The sequence below is a fragment of the Neovison vison genome, chromosome 10, assembly GCF_020171115.1.
Source record: "Neovison vison isolate M4711 chromosome 10, ASM_NN_V1, whole genome shotgun sequence".
In the NCBI taxonomy this organism is placed as follows: Eukaryota; Metazoa; Chordata; class Mammalia; order Carnivora; family Mustelidae; genus Neogale; species Neogale vison.
Genome location: NC_058100.1, coordinates 34,263,728 through 34,288,335, shown reverse-complemented (window position 1 = coordinate 34,288,335; position 24,608 = coordinate 34,263,728). Strand labels below are relative to the sequence as shown.

The following is a 24,608-nucleotide window of genomic DNA, read 5'->3' as shown; positions in this document are numbered from 1 at the left end:
TTTAGCTGAACCAGATTCGGTTCCCCTCGGTAATTCACCATTAGGAGACAGATTCAAAAAGAATGTTACAGTTGACCCATAATCAGTGCACCCTGCACAGTCAAAAAATCTGCATAACTTCTGGCATCCCCCACCCCCCAAACTCAACAGTACTGTTACACTAGTAACTTACTGCCGGCCGGAAGCCTTGCTGCTGACATAGTCAATGAACATGTGTTTTGTGTGTTATTTGTATGATAGACTGTATTCCTACAATAAAATCAGCTAGAGGAAAGAAAGTGTTACTATGGAAGTCATAAGGAAGAGAAAATACATTTATGGGCTCTACTGTATTTATCGAGGAAAGAAATCCACGCATGAGTAGACCCAGTCCCTGCAAACCTGTGACGTTCGAGGGTCAGCTGTGTAGGCGACAGTGAGGAAAGGGCAATGACAAAGCAGGGCATGGGGTGAAGTCCTTACAAAGTGGGGGTCAGCCCTGCTCTGAGGATCCATGTAAGGCTTCACCGAAGGAGATCACCGAGCCCTCTCTCGAAAGGCAGCGGGAGTTCGATTCCCATTGGAGGCAATGTCTTGCGCTGAAGTGAGGAGGTGCGGTGCGGTTCAGAGGCTGGTGGTCTTGGCGGGGAGGGGGGAGTGGGGCTGGGAAGCTGCAGGCTGGGATTCCAGCCATTAGGCAAATGGGCTCAGATCACGAAGGGTTCCTTTTCCAGGCTAAGGAATTTGGACCATTATCTCTGATGAAGGAGACACTTCCAAGGATTTTAAACTGGAAAGCCACGTGTCTGCACCAGATCCTTTTTGTCTGTTCTGCCACGGTCTTTGCTGTCTGTCCGCACTGTTGGAGGCTGACCGCCATGGACAGCATCGGTCCGTCTGTCAGTTCCCTAGGATTGCTGTGAGAAAGTGTCACAAACCAAGTGGGTTATTTGTTCCCAGTTTTGGAGGCTAGAAGTCTGGAATCCAGGTGTCGCCAGGGTTGGTTCCCTTTGGAGTTTCTGCGGGAGAATCTGTTCATGCCGCTCCCCTAGCGGCCGTCTGGGGGAGCCTTGCGGGTGCGTCGCTCCAACCTCTGCCTGTCTTCACCTGGCATTTTCTACCACGTCTCTGTGTGTCGTCTTCTCCTTTTATAAGACAGCAGTCATATAGGATCTAGCTCGCCCTGCTGCAGCATGAGCTCATCTTAAATTAATGACATTTACAAAGATCCTATTTCCGAATAAGGTTAGGTACCACAGGTTAGGACTTTGAATGTATCTTTTTGAGGGAGACAACTCAATCTACAACAGTTGGCAACCTTGCCCTTTCAGTTTTGGTTGGGTTAGGCCATTGGGGAGCATGGGCAGGGGATGAGAGGGACGGAAGGAAATAAAGTTAGAGAATTTATTCCCAAGCTCTGTACTTTTGGGGTTACCACAAACTGCCTTCATCTGTCAGCTGAAGATTGTAACCCTTGAGAGGTGGCCCTCTCTACCTCTCTCTCTTTCTCATTCATAATTGTTTTCTCCTCTTGCCTCATTAGGCCCAGGAATGGTAAAAATATCTCAGTTACTAGTTGGGAGTATTTTATTATTCCTATGATTTCCCTACACTTTGCCCAAACCGTTTGTAATAATCTCCGTGTCAAAATGTCCACAAATTACCTAATTTGAGTGTCGTCTGATTCCTACCGAGATCTTGATGGCAATAGTGATGCTATTCTTATTTTAGCATAGTTGCTTAGGTAGCAGAGTGGAATATAGAGAGGAAAGGAGGCACTGAGACTAGAGAGAAAGACAGTACAGTGACTCAGATAAGACATGACTGGACCTGAGCTTGGGTGATAGCAGGTAAGACAGAGAGGAGAGGAGGAGGCACAGAGTATTGGAGACAGAATTAGTGTGGCTGGGCACGACTCCCGTGACGAGATTCGTCCTCACCAAATACGTGTTAGGTAAGAGGAGATTCTATCCTGTAGATTATCTCGTACCGGTTTCAAAAACAGTGAAGGTTTACAGATCAGTACGAGAGAGGCAAGGAGGATAGGTGCCCCCCAAACTTTTAAATAATGTGACATGGAGGCAGGCTTGGTGGAATCAGGAACAATTCGAGTTTTTAAGGGTTTCAGTGTCCTGGCCCACTGGGTCAGGATGGCATTTCTGGCTCCATCCCATTTTCCAGGGCCCACAAGGCGGTATTGGTAAGGAGTGCATGGTCCAAAGAAAACTTCCCAGGCTAGTCTGGGATCCTTGAGGAACAGAAGAGGGACACTGGGCTTGGCGCCTATGCATGCAGCCAGGTCATCCAGGTACTGAATGAACTCAAGTTTGTCTTCACTGGTGTCTTTCATCACACCCCTGAGAGGAAAAAACATGGGACCATTTTCCATTTTCAAGTTATAAGTCACCCCTCCTCCCACCGTTTTACTACTTCTTATCGGGGTCAAACCATGTTTGGGAATGTTTTTCTACGTTGCAAAGGAAAAAAGTGAGAGGACTTTACCTACAAAGGGTGTTGGTGACGATAATTCATTTTGTCAAAGGGAATGGTAAAAGGAGGCCATTGGACAGGGGCTCCAGATCATGGTTTGGGTTGTTGAATTTTATATGAGGTAAAAATCTGGTCAGTCCAAATACAACAGTTGAACGAATGAACATGATCAGAAAGCATCGATATGGCCGCCTACTTTTTTTATGTTAATTTTGAGTTGAGGCGGTCATCTGTGGTGTAACAGCCCTGAACATGATGCAGACCTGAGTACTGTATATGAAAGTTTATTCCTACCTATTGCTGCTGTTAGTAAACTTTCATAATGTCCCTATGTCATTCATTCATTCATGTATGCTTTTGATAAATAAATATTAAGCGTCCATCCTGTGATAGGCACCATCCTAGGTGCTGGGGGCCAGCAGCGAATAAAACAAAGTCCTTGTCATCAAAGAACTTACATTCTAGTGAGGAAATTAACAGCCAGGACGCCTGGGTGGCTCAGTGGGTTAAGCGTCTGCCTTCAGCTCAGGTCAGGACTCCAGGGTCCTGGGATCGAGCCCCGCATCCGGCTCCCTGCTCAGCGGGGAACCCGTTTCTCCCTCTCCCGCTGCTCCCCCTCCCCTGCCCCCTTGTGCTCTTCCGCTCTCACTTGCTCACATTCTCTCCCTCAAATAAATAAATAAAATTAAAAAAAAATTACCCCCCCCCAGCCAAATAGATATGTAATAAGTCAGGTGGTTATAGGTATTATCAAGTAATGTAAAGGCAGGGAGGGGGACGAGGCCCTGCAGGCACTGGCTGGGCTGCCGTGTCCTGCAGTGTTGTCAGAGAAGGCTTCTCTCTTACGAGGTGCGGAGTGACCGCCTGTAGCTCTCTGGTGGGGAGAACATCCCGGGCAGAGGAAACAGTAAGAGCAGAGGTTCTGAGGGGCTGTGCCTGGCATGTTTGCGGACCAGCGAGGAGGCTGGGGCGACTGGAGGAGTGTGGGTGAGCTGGGGGGACGGAAGGCGGTGGCGCAGAGCCAGCTGGAAGCTCTGGAGGGCCGCAGGGTTGCAGGGAAGTTTCTGCGAGTGGAATGGGAAGCAGTCAGAGGGCTCCGAACAGAAGAGCCGTCGGTGTTGCTCACTCCTGCTGCGCTATCAAGATCTGCCCGCGGGACAGAGTGGAAGCGGGGAGACCAGAGCAGGGGCGACAGCCGGTGTCCTGGTGAGACATGACGGTGGCCTGGTCTGGGGTGGCTGTGGGGGTAGCTGGAAGGCTCTGGATTCTGGGTTTGTTTGAAGGTGGGTGGTGGCGGTATTTGCTGATGTGGGGTCCGAGAGAAAAAGAGGAGAACAGGATGAGTCTGGGGCTCTCGGTGGACCGACTGGGATGAGCAGCCGGTGACGAGGGGGGAAGCGTCCGCGCAACCCACGTGCGAGATGGGTGGGCGGGTGATGGGGCGAGGGTGCGTGTGTAGACACACTCTCCCGACTTGAGAGACCCCAGTGGTGCCCAAGCGCACATACCTGGAGGGACTTGGATTAGGAGTGGGAATTCTGGGGAGAGAGACGGAAGCCACACTGTACAATGGCATTTAAAGCCACAGGCCGGGACGAGACCCCCGAGGAGTGAGTGTTAGCGGAAGTGAGAGTAAGGCCGGCTTCACCAGTTTTTAGGAGCAAGGAGGAGGTCCTCCAGTAAATTCAGAGAAAGAGCAGCCCAAGAGGTAGGAGGAGAACCAAGACACAGTGGAGTTCCGGGGGCCGGGCACCCACGATTGCCATCTGCTGGGGGCCGGGCTCTGAGTTCTACTGAGGTGACACGGCGGGTGACCCCACGGACACATCTCAGGCCACAGATCTAGTTGGTAGAAGAGTTAAGTTTGAAAACATATTCTTCTGACTCTAGCGCAGTGACCTCCAGCCTGCCGTAGTGCTTCTCTAGGAATGGGTTGCATGTGTGTGTGCGCGAGCGTGTGTGTGTGTGTGTGTGTGTGTGTGTGTAAGGAAATACCCTGGTAGGTTTTCCTGGAACGAGCTGCATGTCCTGTCCTACCTTTCTATGAGCTGCTCCTTTTTAGTAGCCTCGGCCATCAACTTCTGGGATGGAGGTATCCGACAGAGTCCTGTGAGAACAATCGGAAACACATCCATGTCACCTGTACCCTTTCCTTCAAGCTCCCCCCCCATTTCTGTCCCCCCCCACTGCTCTATCCTTAGGACATGTAACACTCAAAGCTCAGCCTGCAATTAGAGGTCATCTCTGGAGGCAAAGTCCTCCTCCAGACCCAGTCACTAGGGTCCTCTCCTGCCAGCACGACGAGGATGGACACCCCGTGGTCCTGCCCTCAGCGGCACCGGCTCCAGCTGCGTTCTCTGCCCGTGTCCCGCATATATTCATATACGATGTCTGTATTATGCAGTTTGTATACACCTGTTTGTGTCCGTGCGTGTGAGACCCAGTCGCCAGTTCAGCAGAAATACTAGCAACGACCTCGTTTTTATAAGCCTGCCTGCCTGTCTCTGGGCCTCGCGGAGGCTCTGACTGCTCCAGTGGTGAGAAGCCGTGTCTCAGCCTCCCACCTACACGGTCTCAGGGCGCACGCTCCGCTCTCCTGGCTGGGAGCCGAGTGCTGACCCAGAGCATGGGGTCCCCGTGTACTTGAGCTAGCTCTGCCTTCACTCTGCGCAGTGCTTGTCCCCCGCGTCAATTTATCCGGTGAAGAGTGGGCAGGACCTTCCTTGGCAGTTCCCAGATTGCCCCCGAGGCTCTCTGGAGAAGCCTGGGAGTATCCCGGGCTGTGAGCTAATCACGCTTCATTTCCTCAGTGCTATCATTCTGATAAGCGTTTTTGAGCTCATTATCAAACACTTAAAAAGCCCAAACAAAGTATCATCCGGTACTTAAGAGTCTTCTGTGGTTTCACTATAATCGGATAATGCTGTCAAAGCTCTTTAATTGGCCTTAAAGAAACAAAAATTTGTGATCATTTAATGGAATCGTGTGGCATTGGATGTCGACATGTCTTAAGACTGCATTATGTGCTATTTGTAAATTATTGGTGATTGTTTTTATTCATGAAGGACACACTTCTGCTAAAGGACAGCTGATTGGTTCAGTAGTGATTCCTGTTTTTATTTAAAAAAATCACGCAAGTGCAGTTCTTTAAAATGCTTACTCATCTAAAACTTGCCCTGCTTTAGAGAGGTATGAAAATAACAGCCAGAGAAGAAGGACGGCTGTCGATTAGTAACCTTCACTGTGTGCCAAGCACGGTGCTAAGCGCTCGGCAGACATCCGTCCTACGACACTCTTGGGAAAGAGGTTTTATTATTCCTGTTGTTCTGGTCCTGATGAAGGCTCTGAGCCTCAGAGAGGTCCTCACAAAGCCGGTGAGTTTGAGTTGGGATCGGACCCCAGTACCCCTGACTCCCATCATTTGTGCTCTTACAGTGAAAGTGGACAGTTTAGTGTCCAGTACCTAAAAAAATTTTTATAGGCATTTCTCAAAGGTTACCATCTCCTTAGAACTCAACTTTATTCACAGTGTGCATTAGTCCAATAACTTTCTTCGGAAGTGGTTCAAAATTCTACTTCTAGAAATAAATGATAAGATTAGAAGCAGGGGCACTTGGGTGGCTCAGTGGGTTAAAGCCTCTGCCTTAGGCTCAGGTCATGATCCCAGGGTCCTGGGATGGAGCCCCACATTGGGCTCTCTGCTCCGCGGGGAGCCTGCTTCCTCCTCTCTCTCCACCTGCCTCTCTGCCTACTTGTGATCTCTGCCTGTCAAATAAAATCTTAAAAAAGAAAAAAAAAAAGATTTAGAAGTAAATAAACCAGACTAGACTAGAGTAGAACAGAATAGGGGATCCCGAAGCTTCAGTAATTTCAGTGAATCTGAGAGATGGGATTATATGTTGTTGTCCAAATTTACTCCACCCAGAGAATCAGAAACCTTTTCTCCACTCTGTTGTGTTGGCGACGCAAGCACACCCACCGGATAATATCACTCAGAGGTGAAGTTAAGTATCCGTTAAACTCTTGATATTTTATATTACTTTAGCTTACATCTGTGCCGCTTGGGCTAAATCACAAGGCACTCATTTGAAGACTCAGATGGTCACATAGGGCTTTAAAAAGAGTCAAGTACCTTTGAATACTCTCGTGGCCCAGCGTGCTTGGAGCTCCGTGCCCGCCAAGATGGATCCTTTAAGGCTGATGAAGCCAATGAGAGCTAGTGTTGCTCTCTCTAGGTTTGAAGGAAAGACCCGCTTATATAGGAATATCTTCTTTGTACTGAGGCTTTTAAGAGGTTCTTCGAGAAAGGGAAAAGAAAATGTGTATCCTGTCGCGAAGATCACAGTATCGATGTTTTCTTCCATGGTTCCGTCTTCAAAGAGAGCAGAGGTTTCTGTAAACTCCTTCACGCCGGTTTTCATGGTGACTGTCCCACAAAGGATACAGGTCGGCAGTTCGTCATTCACAATGAATTTTGATATTTTCCTTTGACACAGAAGAGAAAATTATTCATTGTACTTAGGCCTATGAGATACCGGAGTGAACTCTTCATTTGGTCAATTGAAGGAAGAGTGTCTGTCAAGCATAGGGAGCGAATTGACCAATGTCTAGTTCAAAGCTGCCTCTCCAACTTTGTTGCAATAACACGTTTTGTCCTCTTACTTCCGGTAGAAGGCATGTCAACAATGTTTACACCTATTCTTTCCTGCTTGGGGTTTAAAATTCTCTTGATACTAATTTCTGGAGCAATGCTTTCCTCGAAGCATCAGGATTGAGTAGGCAACAGTCCATTTAATAATCAGTTTTTGGTCTCACCTCACCCAGGCCTCAAAAGATTGACAACAGGCAAAGAGGAAGTTACCAAGAAATTTTTGGATAAAAATAAAAAAAAATCTGAATCCATTTATGCTGACAAGTATTTTCATTATGAACATCATTCTGTCTAATCACAGCAGACATAATGTCTTTGTAAAATAGACATTTGGGGGCACCTGGGTGGCTCAGTCAGTTAAGTGACTGATTCTTGATTTGGGTTCACATCATGGTCTCAGGGTCATATGGTCAACCCAAAGGGGGCGATGGATCAGGCTGCAAAGTCGAGCCTGCTGGGGATTCTCTCTCTCCCTCTCCTTCTGCCCCTTTCTCCCTCCCCTGCTTACACATGTCCACACACACTTTCTCACTCTCTCTCTCAAAAAAAACAAAAAACAAATCATCCATTGCCATTAATTTTCTTTATAAGTTGAGAGCTGTCTTACCAAAGAAAAATATTTGGGTCAAGCATAAAATAAAAGGCATCTTTAATGACCTTATATTCATTATATATAATGAATATTATAATATATAATGAATATATTATATATAATATATATAAATATTCATTTCAATATTCATTTCTTTCTCTTGCAATGTGCAACTTTATAGAGATGTATATTAAAACATGTAATTCTAGGAATTCCTGTTGGAAATGCACCCTCTAATCATCTAGCCAGAGACAACATTGATGAAAAGTTATCTGTACTTTTGATGCTGCAGATATTCCATGTGTACACCGTAGCCATTCCAAGATTCCTCAAAGCCAATTTTAATTTCTTGATTTTTAAGCTTGAAATGAAAAGTTTTTATCTTCATTTTCTTCTAGCCTAATGAGTTCCTACTTTTGTTACCAGACAGAGAATATTCCCATCTCAAGGACTGCTGTGGTACCTGATGGACATTGTCTTAATTAAGGAGCTAAGGGGGCGCCTGGGTGGCTCAGTGGGTTAAGCCTCTGTCTTCAGCTCAGGTCATGATCTCGGTGTCCTGGGATCAAGCCCCACTTTGGGTTCTTTTGCTCAGCAGGGAGCCTGCCTCTCTGCCTACTTGTGATCTCTCTGTCAAATACGTAAATAACATCTAAAAAATAATTAAGGAGCTAAGGTCAGAACAGAATAAACAAAGGCAGCATTATAATTATTGAAGATTTTGAGTTCTGAATAAAAGAGAATGAAAAATAATTTTCCCATTAAATAAAAAAATTTAAGTACCCCTTTGTAATACTTAATCCATAATTCTCATGGTTAAATCTTTTATTCAGTTGCCTCTGTTGAATCCAGTTTAGTACACGCGAGGGCAGAACTTGTGTGATAAAATTAAGGCATCTTCTTGTAATCACCATATTTAATGGGTAGCCCCCATCTGAAGAGCGGTGGAGAACCCAGGCACCAGTCCTGGTACTGAGAAGTACCTAAAAAGTAAGGCAGGATAAATATAGGGACGTCGTCTTGTAGTATTTTTCCTTGGTGTGCTTCAAATGTTCTTATAACATCTGACTTTTTTTTTTTTAAGGTTTTTAATTGTAATTCCAGTTAGTTAACCTACAATGCTCTATTAGTTTTGGGTGCACAATATAGTGATGCAGCATTTGCATACAGCACCCAGCACTCATCACAAGGGGAGCTCACCCTCCTCCCCATTACCTGTCTCACCCATCCCCCCATCCACTTCCCTCTGGGAACCACCAGTTTGTTCTTTATAGTTAGGAGTCTGTTTCTTGATGTGTCTCTCTTTTCCACTCTTATTTTTTTCCCCATTGTTTGTTTGTTTCTTAAATTCCCCATGTGGCTGAAATCATATGGTATTTGGCTTTTCCTGACTGACTCATTTTGCTTAGCCTTATACTCTCTAGCTCCATACATGTTGCTGCAAACGGCAAGATTTCATTCCTAACATCTGTTCCTAACTGGTAGATTTGTACACAGATCTATAAATGACTTTCTGTTGTTGCCATTGTAGGAATGCACTATTCATCAGGCAGTTTTTTTCCCATCTAAGTAATATCGAATTTAAAGTGATGTTTTGGGAGAGCTATTTTAATTGGGTTAAATCAAAATCTCTTCTTTCCAAATCGAATCACTGTCCTATAATTTATGTTAAAGTGGAACAGATTTCTAATTTGTGAATCTGTGCTTGGACTTTCTAAAATCATTAAATATACTTCGTGGCAGAGTAAAGGTTGCTTTTCTTTTAAAACAAATGTGGTCAGAAAAAACCTTCCCTTTTCTAACTTTATATGGGAGTTTTGCCAGAATCGCAGAGGGAAAGTGTAAAAGAAAGATAATTGGTCTGGGTGGAATGAATGGCCCATTTGGTCTTGTTTCTGAAACCGTTACCTCTGAAAAGTCCCTACTGGTCTGACATCCATGCCATTTCCCAGCCCCTCTTGGAGATGGTTCACTCCTGTAACTGGTGGAATTTTTCACTCATGCTATGTTCAGATGATTTAGCAACTGGCCAATGTGTTTGTCATCGTGTCTGCCTCTCTCCAGACACCAGAAATGATGATGGGCTGAGGGTGTGAATTCAGCCGGGGGTACCTGTGCTGCCGTCCGGCTCAGCTCCACGGCCACGTCTCCTGCAGTGTTCCCAAGACCGATCACTAACACGCGTTTGCCTTGAAAGCCTTCTGGGCTCTTATACTCCTGACTGTGCAGGATCTGGCCTTTAAATTTATGAATACCTGAGGGGAAGGAGGGATCAGAAAATCAGAAGAATCTAAAGTTGTAATTCCCTAGGATGCAGGCATAGGGTCTGGAGGAAAAGGAAAGTTCCAGAAATACGTCAGCCTTCTGTTCCTGCTGCTCACTGAAGGAAGTAGAAGCAGCACACCATCTCCCTCTCCACCGGATTCTGGGAGCCCAGGTATAGGCTGAGCACAACGTGCAGGAGACTGACAAATGCGGGAGAATTCGTATGCCACGCGACTGCGCCCTTCCAAAGCAGTTACTTGGGGGGACTCGAGCTCACTGCAAACAACCCTCTCACGCATGATCCTGAACAGTGTAAGCAAGAATTAGACTGTATTTTACCCAACAGATATAGTCTATAAGAATATGGCTTGTGTATATAACATACTTACAAACTGAATTGTAATTTATTCACAGTTTTCCACAGAAGAAATTTTGTGGCAAGTTCTCTTATACATAAAGTAATTCTTTTTGTGGTTTAGGCTTGCTACTTACACTTAATGCTTACTTTACTTTATTCTTTATTATATGCTTAATGCTTTATTATACCCTATGCTTATTTATACTCCATTCTTATATTATTTATATTTGGGTTACTACCATTCTTTCTAGTTCCTAACACTCTGTTAATAGCAGGACCATGATTACGGTATTTATGAACATGAGAAGGGATCTCAGAATATTTCTTCTCTTGATTCATTTTTGGCAACTATCTTCTTGGCATCTAGAAAAAAGACATAAAGCACGGATTTGTGTAAGTGAAGACTGGGAGTAACAGGAGGTAGAGGTGTTTGCAGTGGTGGCTGCCGCCATGGGAATTACGAGGTGGCAGAAGGAACAGGAGGGATGGGGTCGGTGACCGTCAGGCCCACAGGTGGGTGAGACAAAGGTCTGGCAAGGAACCTGAAAGGGACGCTTTCAAGTACTTCTGAAATTTTAAAATAAAAAGATGAAACTAGGGGTGTCTGGGGAGTACAGCTGGTTCAGCGTCTGACTCTTGGCTTCAGTGCAGGCCGTTTTCTTAGGGTGGTGAGATCGAGCCCCACATCTGGCTCCACGCTTGGTAGGGAGGCTAAGACTCTCTCTCTCTCTCCCCTCTGCCCCTCCCCCCACTCTCGCTCTAAAATAAATAGAAATAGGGAAGCTTGAGTGGCTCTGTCGGTTAAGTGACTGACTTCGGCTCAGGTCATGATTGCAGTGTCCTGGGATCAAGTCCTGTGTCAGGCTCCTTGCTTAGCCGGGAACCTGCTTCTCCCTCTGCCTGCTGCTCTCCCTCTCTGACAGATAAATAAATAAAATCAGTAGAAATAAATTTAAAAATAAAAAAATGAAACTGTCTCCCAGAATACATCATTCTCCTATCATACAATGATTGATTCATGTACTTAATAACATTTATTGCATCGGTAATATGTGTAACACAATATTTTAACTGGATTCTTTGCCTCCTAAGGCCCCCAAAGCTGGAAACTGAATACAATCCTGGCCATATTCCAAGGGATGTGTTAAGCCCACTATGCAGAATTTGCAAAGAATGTGTATGCAGATCCATTTTGGGATCCCTAGCCCCTCACTCACTTTGGGGGATTGGAGTCAAAGTAGCCAGGAGTTGGAAATGGGAGAATTTCAGGAAAGGACGTAAAGTGCTGTGACATTTTTTGTCCCTGGGACATGAAGGCAGGTTGGAGGGGCTGCAAGGAGACCACTGTGAGACCTTGACTCTTGGAGTCCATGGAGCTCGGGGCCTGGTGTTTGACCCAAACTTGACAGGCAGTGGCTGAGCTTGCCTGCAAGTGGGGCCAGCTGTCCTGGTAGCAAGTTCTTCCTCCCCAATTCAACATTAGTCTTAAAACTACTTGTGAAAGATCCGTGGTGATTAGTGAAAAGCAGAAAAGCCTTTTTTTTTTAGACTCTTTTGAAGATTTAATTTAAAAAATTTTAAAAGATTTTATCCATTTGACAGAGACACAGCAAGAGAGTGAACATAAGCAGGGGGAGTGGGAGAGGGAGAAGCAGGCTCCCCACTGAATGGGGAGCCTGATGCAGGGCTCCATCCCAGGATCCTGAGATCATGACCTGAGCCAAAGGCAGATGCTTAACAACTGAGCCACTCAGATGCCCCACCAATATTTTATTAAAGATTTTTTTCTATTATTTGTCAGAAAGAGAGAGAACACAAGCCAGAGGAGGAGCAGGCTCCCTGCTCGGTGGAGAGCCTGATGCGGGGCTCGATCCCAGGACTCCAAGATCACGATCTAAACTGAAGGCAGATGATTAACCAACTGAGCCACCCAGGCGACCCACCAGAAAAACCATCTTAAAAAGAGTAACCTTGGGGTGCCTGGGTGGCTCAGTGAGTTAAAGTCTCTGCCTTCAGCTCAGGTCACGATCCCAGAGTCCTGGGATCAAGCCCCACATCGGGCTCTCTGCTCAGCAGGGAGCCTGCTTCCCTTCCTCTCTCTCTCTCTGCCTGCCTCTCTGCCTGCTTGTGATCTCTGTCTGTCAAATAAATAAATAAATAAATATAAAAAAGAAAGGTTTTCTTCTAAAAAAAGAAAAAAAAGAGTAAACCTTAGATAGATGTCACAGGGGCTTCGGCAGCATTTGAAATCATTACCCAAACCGTTGCAGCTCTCTTGCTCTCTGGACTAAGGAAAATTTGATAGAAATGATTGCATATATTTCCCAACTGTTCACATTTTGGCTAGGGCTTTGTCTTGTAGCGCCTCGTCAATTCCTTAAGGAAACTGTATGACTACTTGATTTTTTTTTTTTTTTTGCATTGCTATCATATTTGAAATACTTTACCACTGAAGGAGCACAGGACATGCCACCCCAAATGGGCCACTTTGATAGGCTGATTATTTTTAGGGGAAGGGCCGTGAAAAACAGCAAAGGCAGGGAGATGCCTTCTCTGGACCTGCCTCATCTGCCTAAAGGCAGATCCTCCAAAAGGACTCTTGCAGCGGTAAAACTCTTCTCTGGCGTTTCAACAACCTGGGAAGATTGGCTCTTGTATCACCGGAGCGGACAGCAGAAGTCTCTACAGACAAACTTTGTTGCAAATGATCGTATCTCCCATCGACTCTTCTAAGAGCCTGTAATTTGTCTTTCTAGAAACATTTCCTGTCCCCTGGATTGCCTACAGCCCCTCCCCTTTCCCTATTAAGATGGTTATGTAAACTCTCAAATCTCATAGCTTTTTTGGGTATTCTTATTTTCTATGATGCTCCCGGATTAGTATTAAAAATTAATAAATCTGTATACCTTTCTCCCTGTTAATCTGCCTATCAAGCTGAGGAAGGTAGAAGGAAAGTCTTTTTCTCCTTGCAAAACAGAACTGTGCATTTTGCCATACATATACGCAAAATGGGGGTCTTTTTTTTTTTTTTTGACAATTCACCCACAGGTTTTTTTTTTTTAAATATTTTTTTTATTTATTTGAGAGAGAGAGAGCGAGCGAGCATGAGAGCAGGGTGAGGAGCAGAGGGGGAAGCAGGCTCCCTGTTGACAGGGAGTCCAACACGGGGCTCTATCCCAGGGCCCTGAGATCATGACCTGAGCCAAAGGCAGATGCCGCTTAATAACTGAGCCATCCAGGCGCCCTATTTGTTAATTTTTAAGTAGGCTCCACATGCAGCGTGGGACTTGAACTCACGACCTTGAGATCAAGGGTCGCACACTCCACTGACTAAGCCAGCCAGGTGCCCGAGAGCTGGGAATTAAATGCAAGTACTCGGATGCAAGATCCCGGACTTTTAACGTCCAGGTTATGCCCCACTACCTTCCCCGTCTCTCTTCCAGTATCACTCTGTCATTGCTTTGTGCACGGTAAATTGCATCGCTGTTACTCAAAGAATGAATTCACGCTACGGTTTAGCAGGAAGTGAAACCCTTTACAAAAAAAATCTTAATGAACTGTGCTCAGCCGGGGACCTCCAGAGTTATTCTCTCAAGTCAGGTTTGTAATAATCCTCCTGGAGATGGGAGTTACTCATCCTTGTCTTTATAGGTAAATCCACTCAGCGTAGAAAGGCTGAGTGATTTGCTTAAGGCCATATAATTAACAAGTACCAGAGACAGGATTTAAATTGTTTTTATGACTCCCATTTGTGCTTTCAAGCTGTTTTTCTCCCTCAAATGACTTAAGGGATTGAGTTTGCTCCGATATAGCAAGTAATTATATTTAATTTGGTACCAGTAATCCCCCCCCCCCGCCATTTCATTTTCTGCAAAAGAGCAGGCAGAATTCTTTCATACCAACACCCTGAGCTAAGTCCCACTGAGCTCTCTGTCCGGGGTCCTGTGCTGGGCACTCCATGGCAAGCAGCTAGCTGATTTCATCCTCAAGCAACCCTAGGAAGAAAGTGCTGAGTATTTCATTTTACAGGGAGAGAAATAGGGACTTAGGACACAACGGTTTGCCCGGGTGCCAAAGAAGTCAGAGGCACAGCCTGAACCTAGGTTGCCCATGGTAACCAGGGGGCAAGGCTGCCTCTACTGGACAACGGAAATGACTCTAAGGCTTTAGTTTCCATGAGAATCACATTGCTGGGGGAGTCTGTTAAACATTGGGATTCCAGGGGCCCACTTCTGGAGGTTGTTACTCTGTAAAGGCCACACGAACTTGCCTTTAAAATAAGCATCTCAGGTCTTGGCAGTGGTTAGGAAACCCTGAGCCGCGGTCATAGCCCACAGCTACTGTCACACTAGCTCTTTTCTTTCAGGCTGTTTTCATAAGGCTGTTTGGTAACTGGTTTCATTCAGTAAGCTCATGTTAAACATACACTATTGTCATGGAAAATGACTTCAAGGTTCAGCTTTCATTTTAACTGTATTTTGCTTTCTCTGTCTCATGCCCGTGTATGGGGGCGGGCGCCAGGGAGTGGAGAACTGTGGACTACTGAGCACTGTGGATTGCTGTCCCCTCACCTGGGGACATTTAATGCCAGATAATAAATGCATCATTCGATGCCAAGGAAATGCAACATTCAGGGGAAAGAAGTTTTCAGACAACTGGGCAATTTAACACAGAAACATCAAACCTTTTTTTTTTTTTAACAGAACTCTTTCTGAAGGTAATTATCAATTTTACGTCCTAAAAGTAGAACACACTGATAATTTAAAGTCATCCTTATAATCTTCAATTACTGCACCGTCCTCTTATTCAGTGACACCCTCAAAATCTGCCGAGGGGCACGGGACTCAGTTTGCCTTGTCACTCAATGTCTCTTTCTTCATCTCCTACTTACTGCGCTAATGTTATGGTTTGGGAAATCACAGCAACTGTCTTAGGGGAAGGATGACCAGGCCTTTGAATTCCATTTACAATGCTCACAAAGCTAAAGTCATTTATGAGTAACTGATCACACACAATTAGGCATTCATATCCCTCATCTGTCACTAATGATCACAACTGACACGCGGTTGGAGAGTCAGTCTTACACAACTTCTGCATGGGGAGAGGAATGTGCAACTCGGGTCCGTGTTCCCCGCCCTGGGGCTCCCCCCTGGGACATAGGAGGACCTCGAACTCTGAGGTGGGATGGGTGCCGAGACAGGAGTTGAAACGGAGGGCTGAGTAGTGCTTAGTCTGGGGGAATCACTCGTCTCTTCGGAAGCAGCTTCTTCTGAACAGCTCTCAGAGAGAGGTTCGTACTAGTTCCCAGGAGGTCACACGTCACAGTGGCAGGAGCTACTGCTGGTGGAGAGCTCACTAAGTGGTCTGTCCTCTGCGGAGTATTTTACATGGATGGTTTCACTGAATTCTCAGGACCGCTGTATGGGACGGAGTCACTGGGCGAAGTTTACCCAAGGTTATGCAGCTAGTGCTGGGATGTGGTCTGGGCTGCTCACTTCAGAACTTTGTTCCTAAGGGGTAAGCTAAAGGTCACGTCTCCAGGGCCATTGCCCGGAGGGAGCTGTAGCAGATCAGGACTCCTTGGAAACCTTACACTATGTCCCTCAGCAACATTCTGCATTCCGGGAACACAAAGTCCTGGGTTCCTCCTGTCACAAATCCTTCTAGAGTCTGGTCATAATCAGAGACCTTCTCAGGAAGAGTCTCTGGAATCGGTATGTGTGAATTCCTTTCCCCTAATCTGGGTTTTGGGGAAAAGAGAAGGGCACACCGATACATCTGATTTAATCATTTCTTCCCCAGAGGTCATCAACATATAGAAATGTTTGCTCTTGAAATGGTCTCAGACTACCGTGTGATTCTGTCTGATTCTGAGGTCTCTTCCCTCGGAACCAGCTCTTCTGGGTGACACGCTTTAAACTGCCACACGGATTCCCCACGGCTCAGTTCTTGGCTGATCTTTTGCAAGAGCAACTTTTAGTCAGAGTCCAAGCGGAACTAAGGGTAAACCAAGCCAAACCTGACAAGACACTCCCTCCCACAAACACCAGTGCTCTGGCGTCCGTAACCCATCTCCCCACGGAAACTTCGTTACCAGAGCGGGTTCTGGATTTCTTCAGTGCCGTGTCGCTGCTCATTTAGGCTCCCGGCTTGCTGCAAGTCTGAAGCCCAACCACTATTCACACCATTGCTTCTCTGCAAAATTATGCAGAGCCTCGCTCGATCCCTACAACATTTGTTTAAAGTAGGAGATTTTGTTAATTTGAGATTACATTTGTAAGATTTACATTTTTTTCTTTCTTTCTTTTTTTTATTGGCTCAGGTTTGCAAGCTTTCTTCTTCACCCGCGTCCTTAAACGTTCTTTCAATTCCTTAATGAAGTTTCAAAACTTCACTTCCTCCATTGTCTTTAAAGCCACTTGTAAGTGACAGAAGAGTAGCCGCGCTACATTTTAATCACCCTCACTTGATCTCAAATCATGGCGATCTGCCCATCGTGACCACCATGGCTTTGAGCTATGCGGATCCACTTACACACGGACTTTTCTCAATAAATACCGCACAGCACTGCAAATGTACTTTGTCTTCCTTGAGGTCTCCTTAATCACGCTTTCTTTTCTCTAACTTACTGTAAAAATATAGTATATAATACACCTACAGAATATGTGTGAACAGACTGTTCATACTATTAATAAGGCTTCTAGCCAACGGCAGGCCATTAGTAAAGTTTTTTGGGGCAAGTCAAAAGTTACACGGGGATTTTTGACTAAAGGGGTCAGCGTCCCTAACCCCCGAGATGCTCAAAGATCGATTGTACATTTTAAAAAAAAATGAGCTGTTAGAGTCAAAAGCATTTCCAAAAGGAATTTCTAAAACTCCATTGTGGCGATAGCTTTGGCAATAAGAGATGTATGGATTATTATTGTGGGGACCGTTTTGAAGGGTGAAAATATTTCCTGGGATGTATACTTGCTGCTCTGTTCTTTAAAAACAAATGTCAGGTTTTTTTATACTCTCACTTCCTTTAAGTTATTGAATTACAGATCACTACTGATTCAAATGACCTATAATTCAGTGACAAAATTCAAAAGCTTGTATTTTTTTTTAAATGACCCACAAGCCTTATGTGATCATTGAACTTGAATCAGATAGCCATGTTAAAGCTTCTGTAATAGCAGCATTTATATTAGTAAGTAAATAAGAAGACACCTCCATAGTTCTTTACACCTTGCAAAGTTATTTTGTACACTGCATGTCTGCAGGTGAACATAGAGTTGTCTCTAGTCATTAGGAATTATTTTCAGTTACAAATAAATGCCTTTTTCTGGGAGAGCCCAGAAGAGTAGACATGGTCTCAGGTAGAAATGACTCACCAGGAAAGGACTCCAAGGGTAAACGGGGATTCAGGTAATGTCCGGTGCAAACCATGATAGCATCAAAGACAGCTCGTTCCTGCTTCCCCTCTGTCTCTGTGACAACATCCCACTGGCCAGTTTCGGAGAAGTCTGGACGTTTTGTTACACTGCGCACTGTGGTCTGAAAGGAGCAGACAACACTCTCTTTCTTTCTTTATTTGTTTAAATATTTTTTATATTTTTAAAAATATTTATTTGACACACAGAGAGAGAGAGAGAGAGAGAGATCACAAGTAGGCAGAGGCGCAGGCAGAGAGGGAGGGGGAAGCAGGTTCCCCACCGAGCAGAGACTCAGATGCTGGATTTTTCTCAATAAATACCACACAGCACTGCAAATGTATTTTCTCTTCCTTGAGGTCTCCTTAATCACACTTTCTTTTCTCTAACTTATTGTAAAAATATAGTATATAATACACCTACAGAATATGTGTGCACTGACTGTTCATACTATTAATAAGGCTTCTAGCCAACAGCAGATCCCAAGACCCTGGGATCATGACCTGAGCCGAAGGCAGAGGCTTTAACCCACTGAGCCACCCAGGTGTCCCCACTCACTTTCTGTCAGTCATCTTGGGACCTCATGTAATGGCTGGTATGGTAACCATGCTCATGGGCCAAGCCCATCTCAGGGTAAGAGGTCTGTCAATATTAGTTTATCTCCCCAATAAAGAAATTAAGTAACTTGTACAAAGTCTCAAAAGCAGTCCTACATGGTAGGCCCCAAAACATTTGCATTTCTTCCCTGGAAGGAGGAAACATTTAGTTCTTATTTCCAGCGGGAAGGAGATGAGTTACAATCCCGAATGCATCTGGAAAATGTGGGAACAGTTTTGGCTCATTATAGTTTCTGCAGTTCAGATTCCTAGTCATTTCTTCCCAGCACATTTCATGAACTAAATTTGTTTCTTCTTTCCTCTCAAAGGAAAAAAATCTCTAAATTTCATCCTGAATAAGAATTTGGATTCAGAAGAGGAATCAGGAAAGTGTGTATCTTAGTGGTTTATTTGAGCAAAAATGAGAAGTAGGAGAAGTGAGGAGTCTTTATCATCTGCCTTATTCATACAGAGAGAAAAAATAAAAATCAGGAATAAGTTTACTTAGGATGCCCTTTCCATTAGCTTGCTGAATGGGCAGCACCCATTATTAACCTTTCCGTAACCCAAGTTGTCTTACCCTAAACCGAATGTATTTCAGAAGGTCAAAGTGCTCAGCAAATTCTCGGAGATAGTCCCAAAATTTTCCTTGGTTCATGAAATTGGGATAATCTTCTTGGAAGGGGAAGTTGCTATAACATGACATTTCTTTGCAGACATTTGTCACTAATGACCTGTAGACCCTGGTCATCCCATCTTTAGAAGTTTCCTGTGGTGAAACATAGTTAGCTAGATGGGGTGGGGGAGGCAGGAAGAAAAGAGATTCCACTTGTAATTCCAAAGAGTTTCAGGAAAACAGCATTAGAACTCCACGCTCTAGTTGTCAGGAATCGTTGGTGGGACTGGAATTATTAAACACAATATCTTGCTCACACTACAAAGAAGTTAACAAAATTTAGTAGGCCTCCAAGACTAACACTGCCTTTCAGTGATTCTATAACCACGGGGCCTACAGTCGGCCTGGCTTATTATTTTCTTCTTTTTTTGCCATCCTCAATCTCTCCAGTCATGAGGAACCTCGTCCTCTTGCCTTTGCTCACAGAATGCCTCATTGATTTTTGTATTTATTGTCTAGGTATATTTTCTTTTTCTTGTTTTTAGATTTCTTTATTTAGTTTAGAGAGAGCTAGCGTGCACGTGCTCTGGTGGGGGGGGAGGGGCAGAGGGAAAGGGAGAGAGAGACTCTGAAGCGGACTTTGTGCTGGGCGTGGAGGACTTTGTGCTGGGGGTGGAGCCCAATACCGGCTCAATCCCAGGACCCTGGGATCGTAACTGGAGCCGAATCAGGGGTCAAATTCTTAACTGACTGAGCCATCCAGACACAATAATTCTTTCTTTCTTTCCTTTTTTAACTCAATATTATTTTCTAAAAATTTTCTCTATTATTTTAAGAGTTGGGGAAGAAAACCAAACCAACTGTGGGGTCAAGTAGCAGAAGGTACACAAACCAGACCGTCTTTTCTTTCCACACCGACATTTGGTGGCTCGATCAGGGTCACAGTCCATTGGAAAAACCTTCCCCCCAGCACACCGTAATCCTAGGGTTGTGACCACACCTGCTTACACACATTTGCTTATTCCATTTCCTTCACCATCTGTCAAAGACTGGCAGAGGCCACCTTCTCCATGAAGACTTCCCTCACTCAGAGTTTGAAGTGCTCTCCTTTACCTTCAGCTCCCACTGAACATTGCTTTTCTCTTACCCCTGGAGCATCCAGTTCTCAGACCTTCTGTCTCCTGACACTTTATGTCCCACCAACGGGAGGGATGCCTAGGGCCCTCCTGAGGCAGCTGGTATTAAAGCCACTTCCAGCCCCTACTTCTGTTGCTCAAGTCACCTAACAGCTGGACTAGCCCAAGGTGTAACCCCCCAGGGTGCACATTCCACTCCTTAGAAGGACTAATCAGTGCCTTGGCTCTTTATATTGTGATAAGGCGAAAGCTCCCAGACCTCCCACCCCCACCTTCCAGGGTCTGGATTCTTGCCTCACACCTGCCAATTCTCTTCCCAAAGACCTGAATAATCCTGTGGGCTGGAGCTCACTCCCTGAGGCCAGCTTCCATCCTTCCAAAAGCCTCATCTGCTCAGTATTCACCAATGCCACTCGGCCTAACCTAGGTGACACTGTTACTTGGTCTCAGAGTGTCCATGGTCTAGAAATCACCGTAACTTCCAACACTGTGTGTGGTGTATCAGATGACTCTTCCTTCCTCCCTCTTCCAACTGGCCTTGACCTTGCCCTGCGGAGTCCGCAGGTTCATCACCTGTCAGACCGCAGGAGGCCGTCTGGTGTCAGCTGCACACGGGCTGTGGTGTTGTAGTGAGCTGCTTTCTTACGTGATCACCAAGGTAGGCTGAGGCCACCATGCCAGAGCAGGGACAAAGCCGACAGCCAGTTTGGGGCTGATGGGCGTGGGAGGGTACAAGTACGCACAGTAAACTTCCAGAGTCCCCCGATGTCGTTAGTTCTCTCAAAGCAGGTGGGCTCCAGGTCCTCATCCAAGCAGCACTTGATGGAGGACAGGCCACTCACACCGGCTCCAATCACTGCCACTCGCTTGGCCATGGTACTCTGTTGGAGGAAGGCCGGGCTGAGCGACACGACTGGAAGGAACCTCCTGTCATAGAACTCTTGGAGCGGTCTACACACCGCCTCTGAGCTGAGGCCGATTCACATTTTGGTTGAAAATGAAATCAGACTCTGGAAATCAGAGTGTTTGGCTTAAATCTTAGCACTACTCACTAATATAGCGTGAGCTCAGGCTAGCTATTAATCTTCTCTGGGCCTCACTTTTCTGTTTAGTACGAAATGGAATGGAAATAATAATATCTTAAATATTTGTTATGAAGTTAAATGATTGATATGTTGGAAGGACTGTCTCCTACACATTAAGTGCTCACTTAAATTCAGTTCTTGGTGTTAACTACTATAGTCAGGACCTTGGTCCTGTTGAGACTTTATTTGTTTTTGTTTAATTTTTAAACATTTTTTATTTTACTATTATTATTATTATTATTTTAAATTTTTATTTAAGTAGGTTCCATGCTCAACATGGGGCTTGAACTCGTGACCCTGAGATTAAGAGTTGCCTGTTCCACTGAGACAGCCAGGTGCTCCTCTGGATGTTAGATGCCCTCTATAGTAAAAGGGCCTTTGCTATCACCTCGTCGTTCTAGACCCTAGGACCTGTGGGTAGCAAAAATGTTAGTTTTTCTTCAAAACATCTAGATTCCTGAAGAATAGCTAGTCAAGGGTCATCTCCTGCCATATATCAAAGATACTCCATGAATTAAGGGCAGGTCTTAATCTTGCACAGAGGCAAGAAAGATGGACCATAGTATAGAACAAAGTCCTCAAGGAGAGTTCTATGGGACATTCTAGGTGAGGTCTTCTGGAAAGTAGAGACTGCGGGTAGTGTGTCACAGGGATTTATAACCAGTTTTTCTTGGTATTCTAATTCGGACTTCTGCAAATATCAACACAGCTTTCATATTGACGGATGGACTAACCACTCAAGCTAATTCCAACGAATCAGCTATGTTGAAGAATTGTCCGAGTTTTAAATTACTTATTTAATTAAATTACTTATTTACTTATTTGTCAAATTACTTAATTATTTATTTATTTAAACTGATTTAAATTGCTTATTTGTAAATTACTTATACAAAAATGCCTAGCACCAAATATCAGTGTTCGTTCCCTACCTCCCCATTTGTCTCCCTCTTTTCCTCTTTCCCCTAGAAAAGACAGCTCCCAAAGACAAAATTAACCAGCAAGTTTGCCTCTAACCTGTAGGCATATGTACCTGTGGTTTCCTTTGGGTTGAGGAGTCCGATTTCTAGACAGTTTTTAATCGGAAATAAGTGGCCTCCACCAATAACAACACTGGAGTTTTCAGGCCACTAGGCAGAAACCCAACGTTGGTAGGTCTCAGCTATGCTTTCTTTGCAATAATAAGGCCGAAGATGGTGGCTCACGGAACTGGTCAAGTGCAAAACGGGCCACCGTAGACAGACTGGAAGCAAAGTAATTCAGCAGGTGAGCCCTGGGCACCTCTGAGTGCAGTCACTGAGCCAAGTGTGGGGGACCCACAGACGAAGACCCAGTAACTAAGTAATAGTAATAATAAAAAAAAAGACTGTCCACAAGGAGATGCCGCCGTGTGGAGAGAGGCGGACGCCTGTGGGATCACGCGGGCGTCCCTGCAGCAGCGATGCGCTCTGGGTAGGCCGCGGGCTGCGCTGCTCGGCCCGGAGGCTGAGAGACCCAGAAGGGGCCGTGTTTCTCTGGGGTGTCCTTTACACACCAGCTTAAGAGACGGTGCAGGCAGCAAAAACAAACTGGGAACTTATGCCTCTTAAAGTTACACAACACTTGCAGATTATGGATTTCTGAGTGAGGGAAACCATTTAAAAAACCACTGAGGGAGGTTCTAAGTGAATCGGGAACTGGAAGATGTGGGTTCTAGGGCTCGCTCTGCCTCTAGCCAGTGTACATATGGAAACAAGATTCTTTTTTTCCCTGTGCGGTTGTTCCCACGTGTGTAAAACAGAGGTTTCTAATAGTTTTCCCTTCCAGCCCAAGAGAATTGTTTTTATGCCCAAATGCCAAGTATTTGGTACCAAAATAGGTGTGAACTGAAAGGTAGGAGAGAGACTGCAGCCGAAGGGCTGGGGCGGGGAGTGGGGACGTCAGGTGTGTGTAAGCTCTTCGCACCCTGGAAAGGTGCTGGCACTGTAGGTCCTCCGTGGCTCAAAGCTGCTTTTGACGAGTCCCATGATAGAGATGAGCCCTGAACTACTGAACTGCACTTTGAATGACATGAAAACCCTATCCCATTCCTGCCAGACCAGAAAACGTAGAATTGTTCTTGAGACGTGGAGAGACTTGGGTGATTTGCAAATCATGCGATGGTTGTGATGATGATTTATTTAAATTTGGAATCTCATCTGTTGATACTTCTTATCAGCACCCACTTATTTTGTCATAGTATTTCCTATTACCAAACTGTGGAAAATTTGATGTTTCCCAGTGCCTGGCACTACCATCTCATCTGTCAGAGGAAACCAGAGGTGAGAAGAGAATTAGAGAAAGTCTCGTGATTCTGTTATTCCCATGACACCTTTCTTTCGGATAGGTTCTCCCTACAACCTAACTTTGTCTCCTTATAATACTCCTTTGCCTTCTGACTTTCTCCTTAATTCTGTTACTTGAACCCTGATCGAGAGGCTCCTGAAGAAGAGAATCACATTCATCCTGAAGGAATGCACTCACCAAGGAGAATATTTATCCTCTGCAAAAGCAGTTTCTGGAAACCTCGCCCCATTAAAAAAAAAAAAAAAAAAGGCAACACCAAAGAAGAACAATCCAGGACACTTACCTTGTAGGGACAGAGCAGCCACTCTGGCAAATTACTTCTCAAAGCAAATAGACAAAGACAGTGTTGGCCTTAAAATTTTTTTTTGAAACTCAAAGTCTTTGTTCTGAGAGGAAAACAAAGGGAAGCGGACTTGGATCGAGTGCTCTCAGAGTGGGAAACGATTCGCCTTCTCAGTCATCCTGGTGACAGCAGAAGGTGTCCCGCGCACTGAAGACACAAAGTTATGTAGGGCAGGAGCGGGATACTTCCGTAATCACAGGGGAGGGCTAAATGACGAGTCGGAATCCCGGCTTTGGATTCGAAGAACGGAAACTACTTCTGCCCCTTTTCCCCACCCTCCTGAACGTCACAGCTCCGGCAGAGCCCAGGCCTCAGGGAAAGCTTGTTACGTGGCTGCTCTCCTCGCGGTGGCCTTTCGGGGGTGCCAGAGTCACCGCCAACATCACAGCCCGTCCTGAGCCGTTCTGGCGGCCCCGCTCTTGCGTGGTTAGTCCCTTGAACCATCATAGGAGCGGTGCGAAGGAGATCATAATTTAGGTGTCTGGCCCTCATCAGTTCTTTCATGTCTAGAGCTCTCTCACCCCAGAAATAGGATTTTAAAATCCAGAGCTTATAAGGGATTTAAGCAGCATCATCCTTTTGGAAAGGGTGAGCAGAGGGAACTGGTAAAATGAGATCGAGAAACCATAAAATTAGTTTTAAATATTAGCCTAGGGCACCATAAAAAAGAATAATTGCAGAAGCAACAATAGAATACTAAATAGGCACCATCTTTTTTTCTTCCTTCCTTCCTTCCTTCTTTTTTTTCCTTCTCCACTGAGTG

At 45.2% G+C, this 24,608-nt stretch overlaps 1 protein-coding gene across 1 annotated transcript; it reads right to left on the bottom strand.

The window, feature by feature from the left end:
- Window positions 1-1,657: 1,657 nt before the first annotated feature.
- On the bottom strand, window positions 1,658-23,825 carry FMO4 (flavin containing dimethylaniline monoxygenase 4). Its single transcript, XM_044266956.1, has 9 exons — window positions 23,786-23,825; window positions 20,839-20,976; window positions 18,924-19,112; window positions 17,709-17,871; window positions 9,825-9,967; window positions 8,496-8,695; window positions 6,602-6,954; window positions 4,507-4,576; window positions 1,658-2,336 (listed from the first exon to the last, which is right to left on the bottom strand). The coding sequence occupies exons 2-9, from the start codon at window positions 20,968-20,970 to the stop codon at window positions 1,916-1,918; spliced, it is 1,671 nt and encodes a 556-aa protein (XP_044122891.1). The 5' UTR covers window positions 20,971-20,976; window positions 23,786-23,825; the 3' UTR covers window positions 1,658-1,915.
- Window positions 23,826-24,608: the final 783 nt, after the last annotated feature.

Excerpts from the sequence above, each read along its gene's own strand:
- FMO4 (XM_044266956.1), bottom strand. The coding sequence starts at position 20,970 with ATGGCCAAGCGAGTGGCAGTGATTGGAGCCGGTGTGAGTGGCCTGTCC. Across the intron at positions 8,696-9,824 it reads TGAGCCGGACGGCAGCACAG|GTACTTCTCAGTACCAGGAC; the intron begins GTACCCCCGGCT and ends CTTACTTTTTAG. Across the intron at positions 6,955-8,495 it reads GGATTAAGTATTACAAAGGG|GAAAATATCAAAATTCATTG; the intron begins GTACTTAAATTT and ends TCTGTGTCAAAG.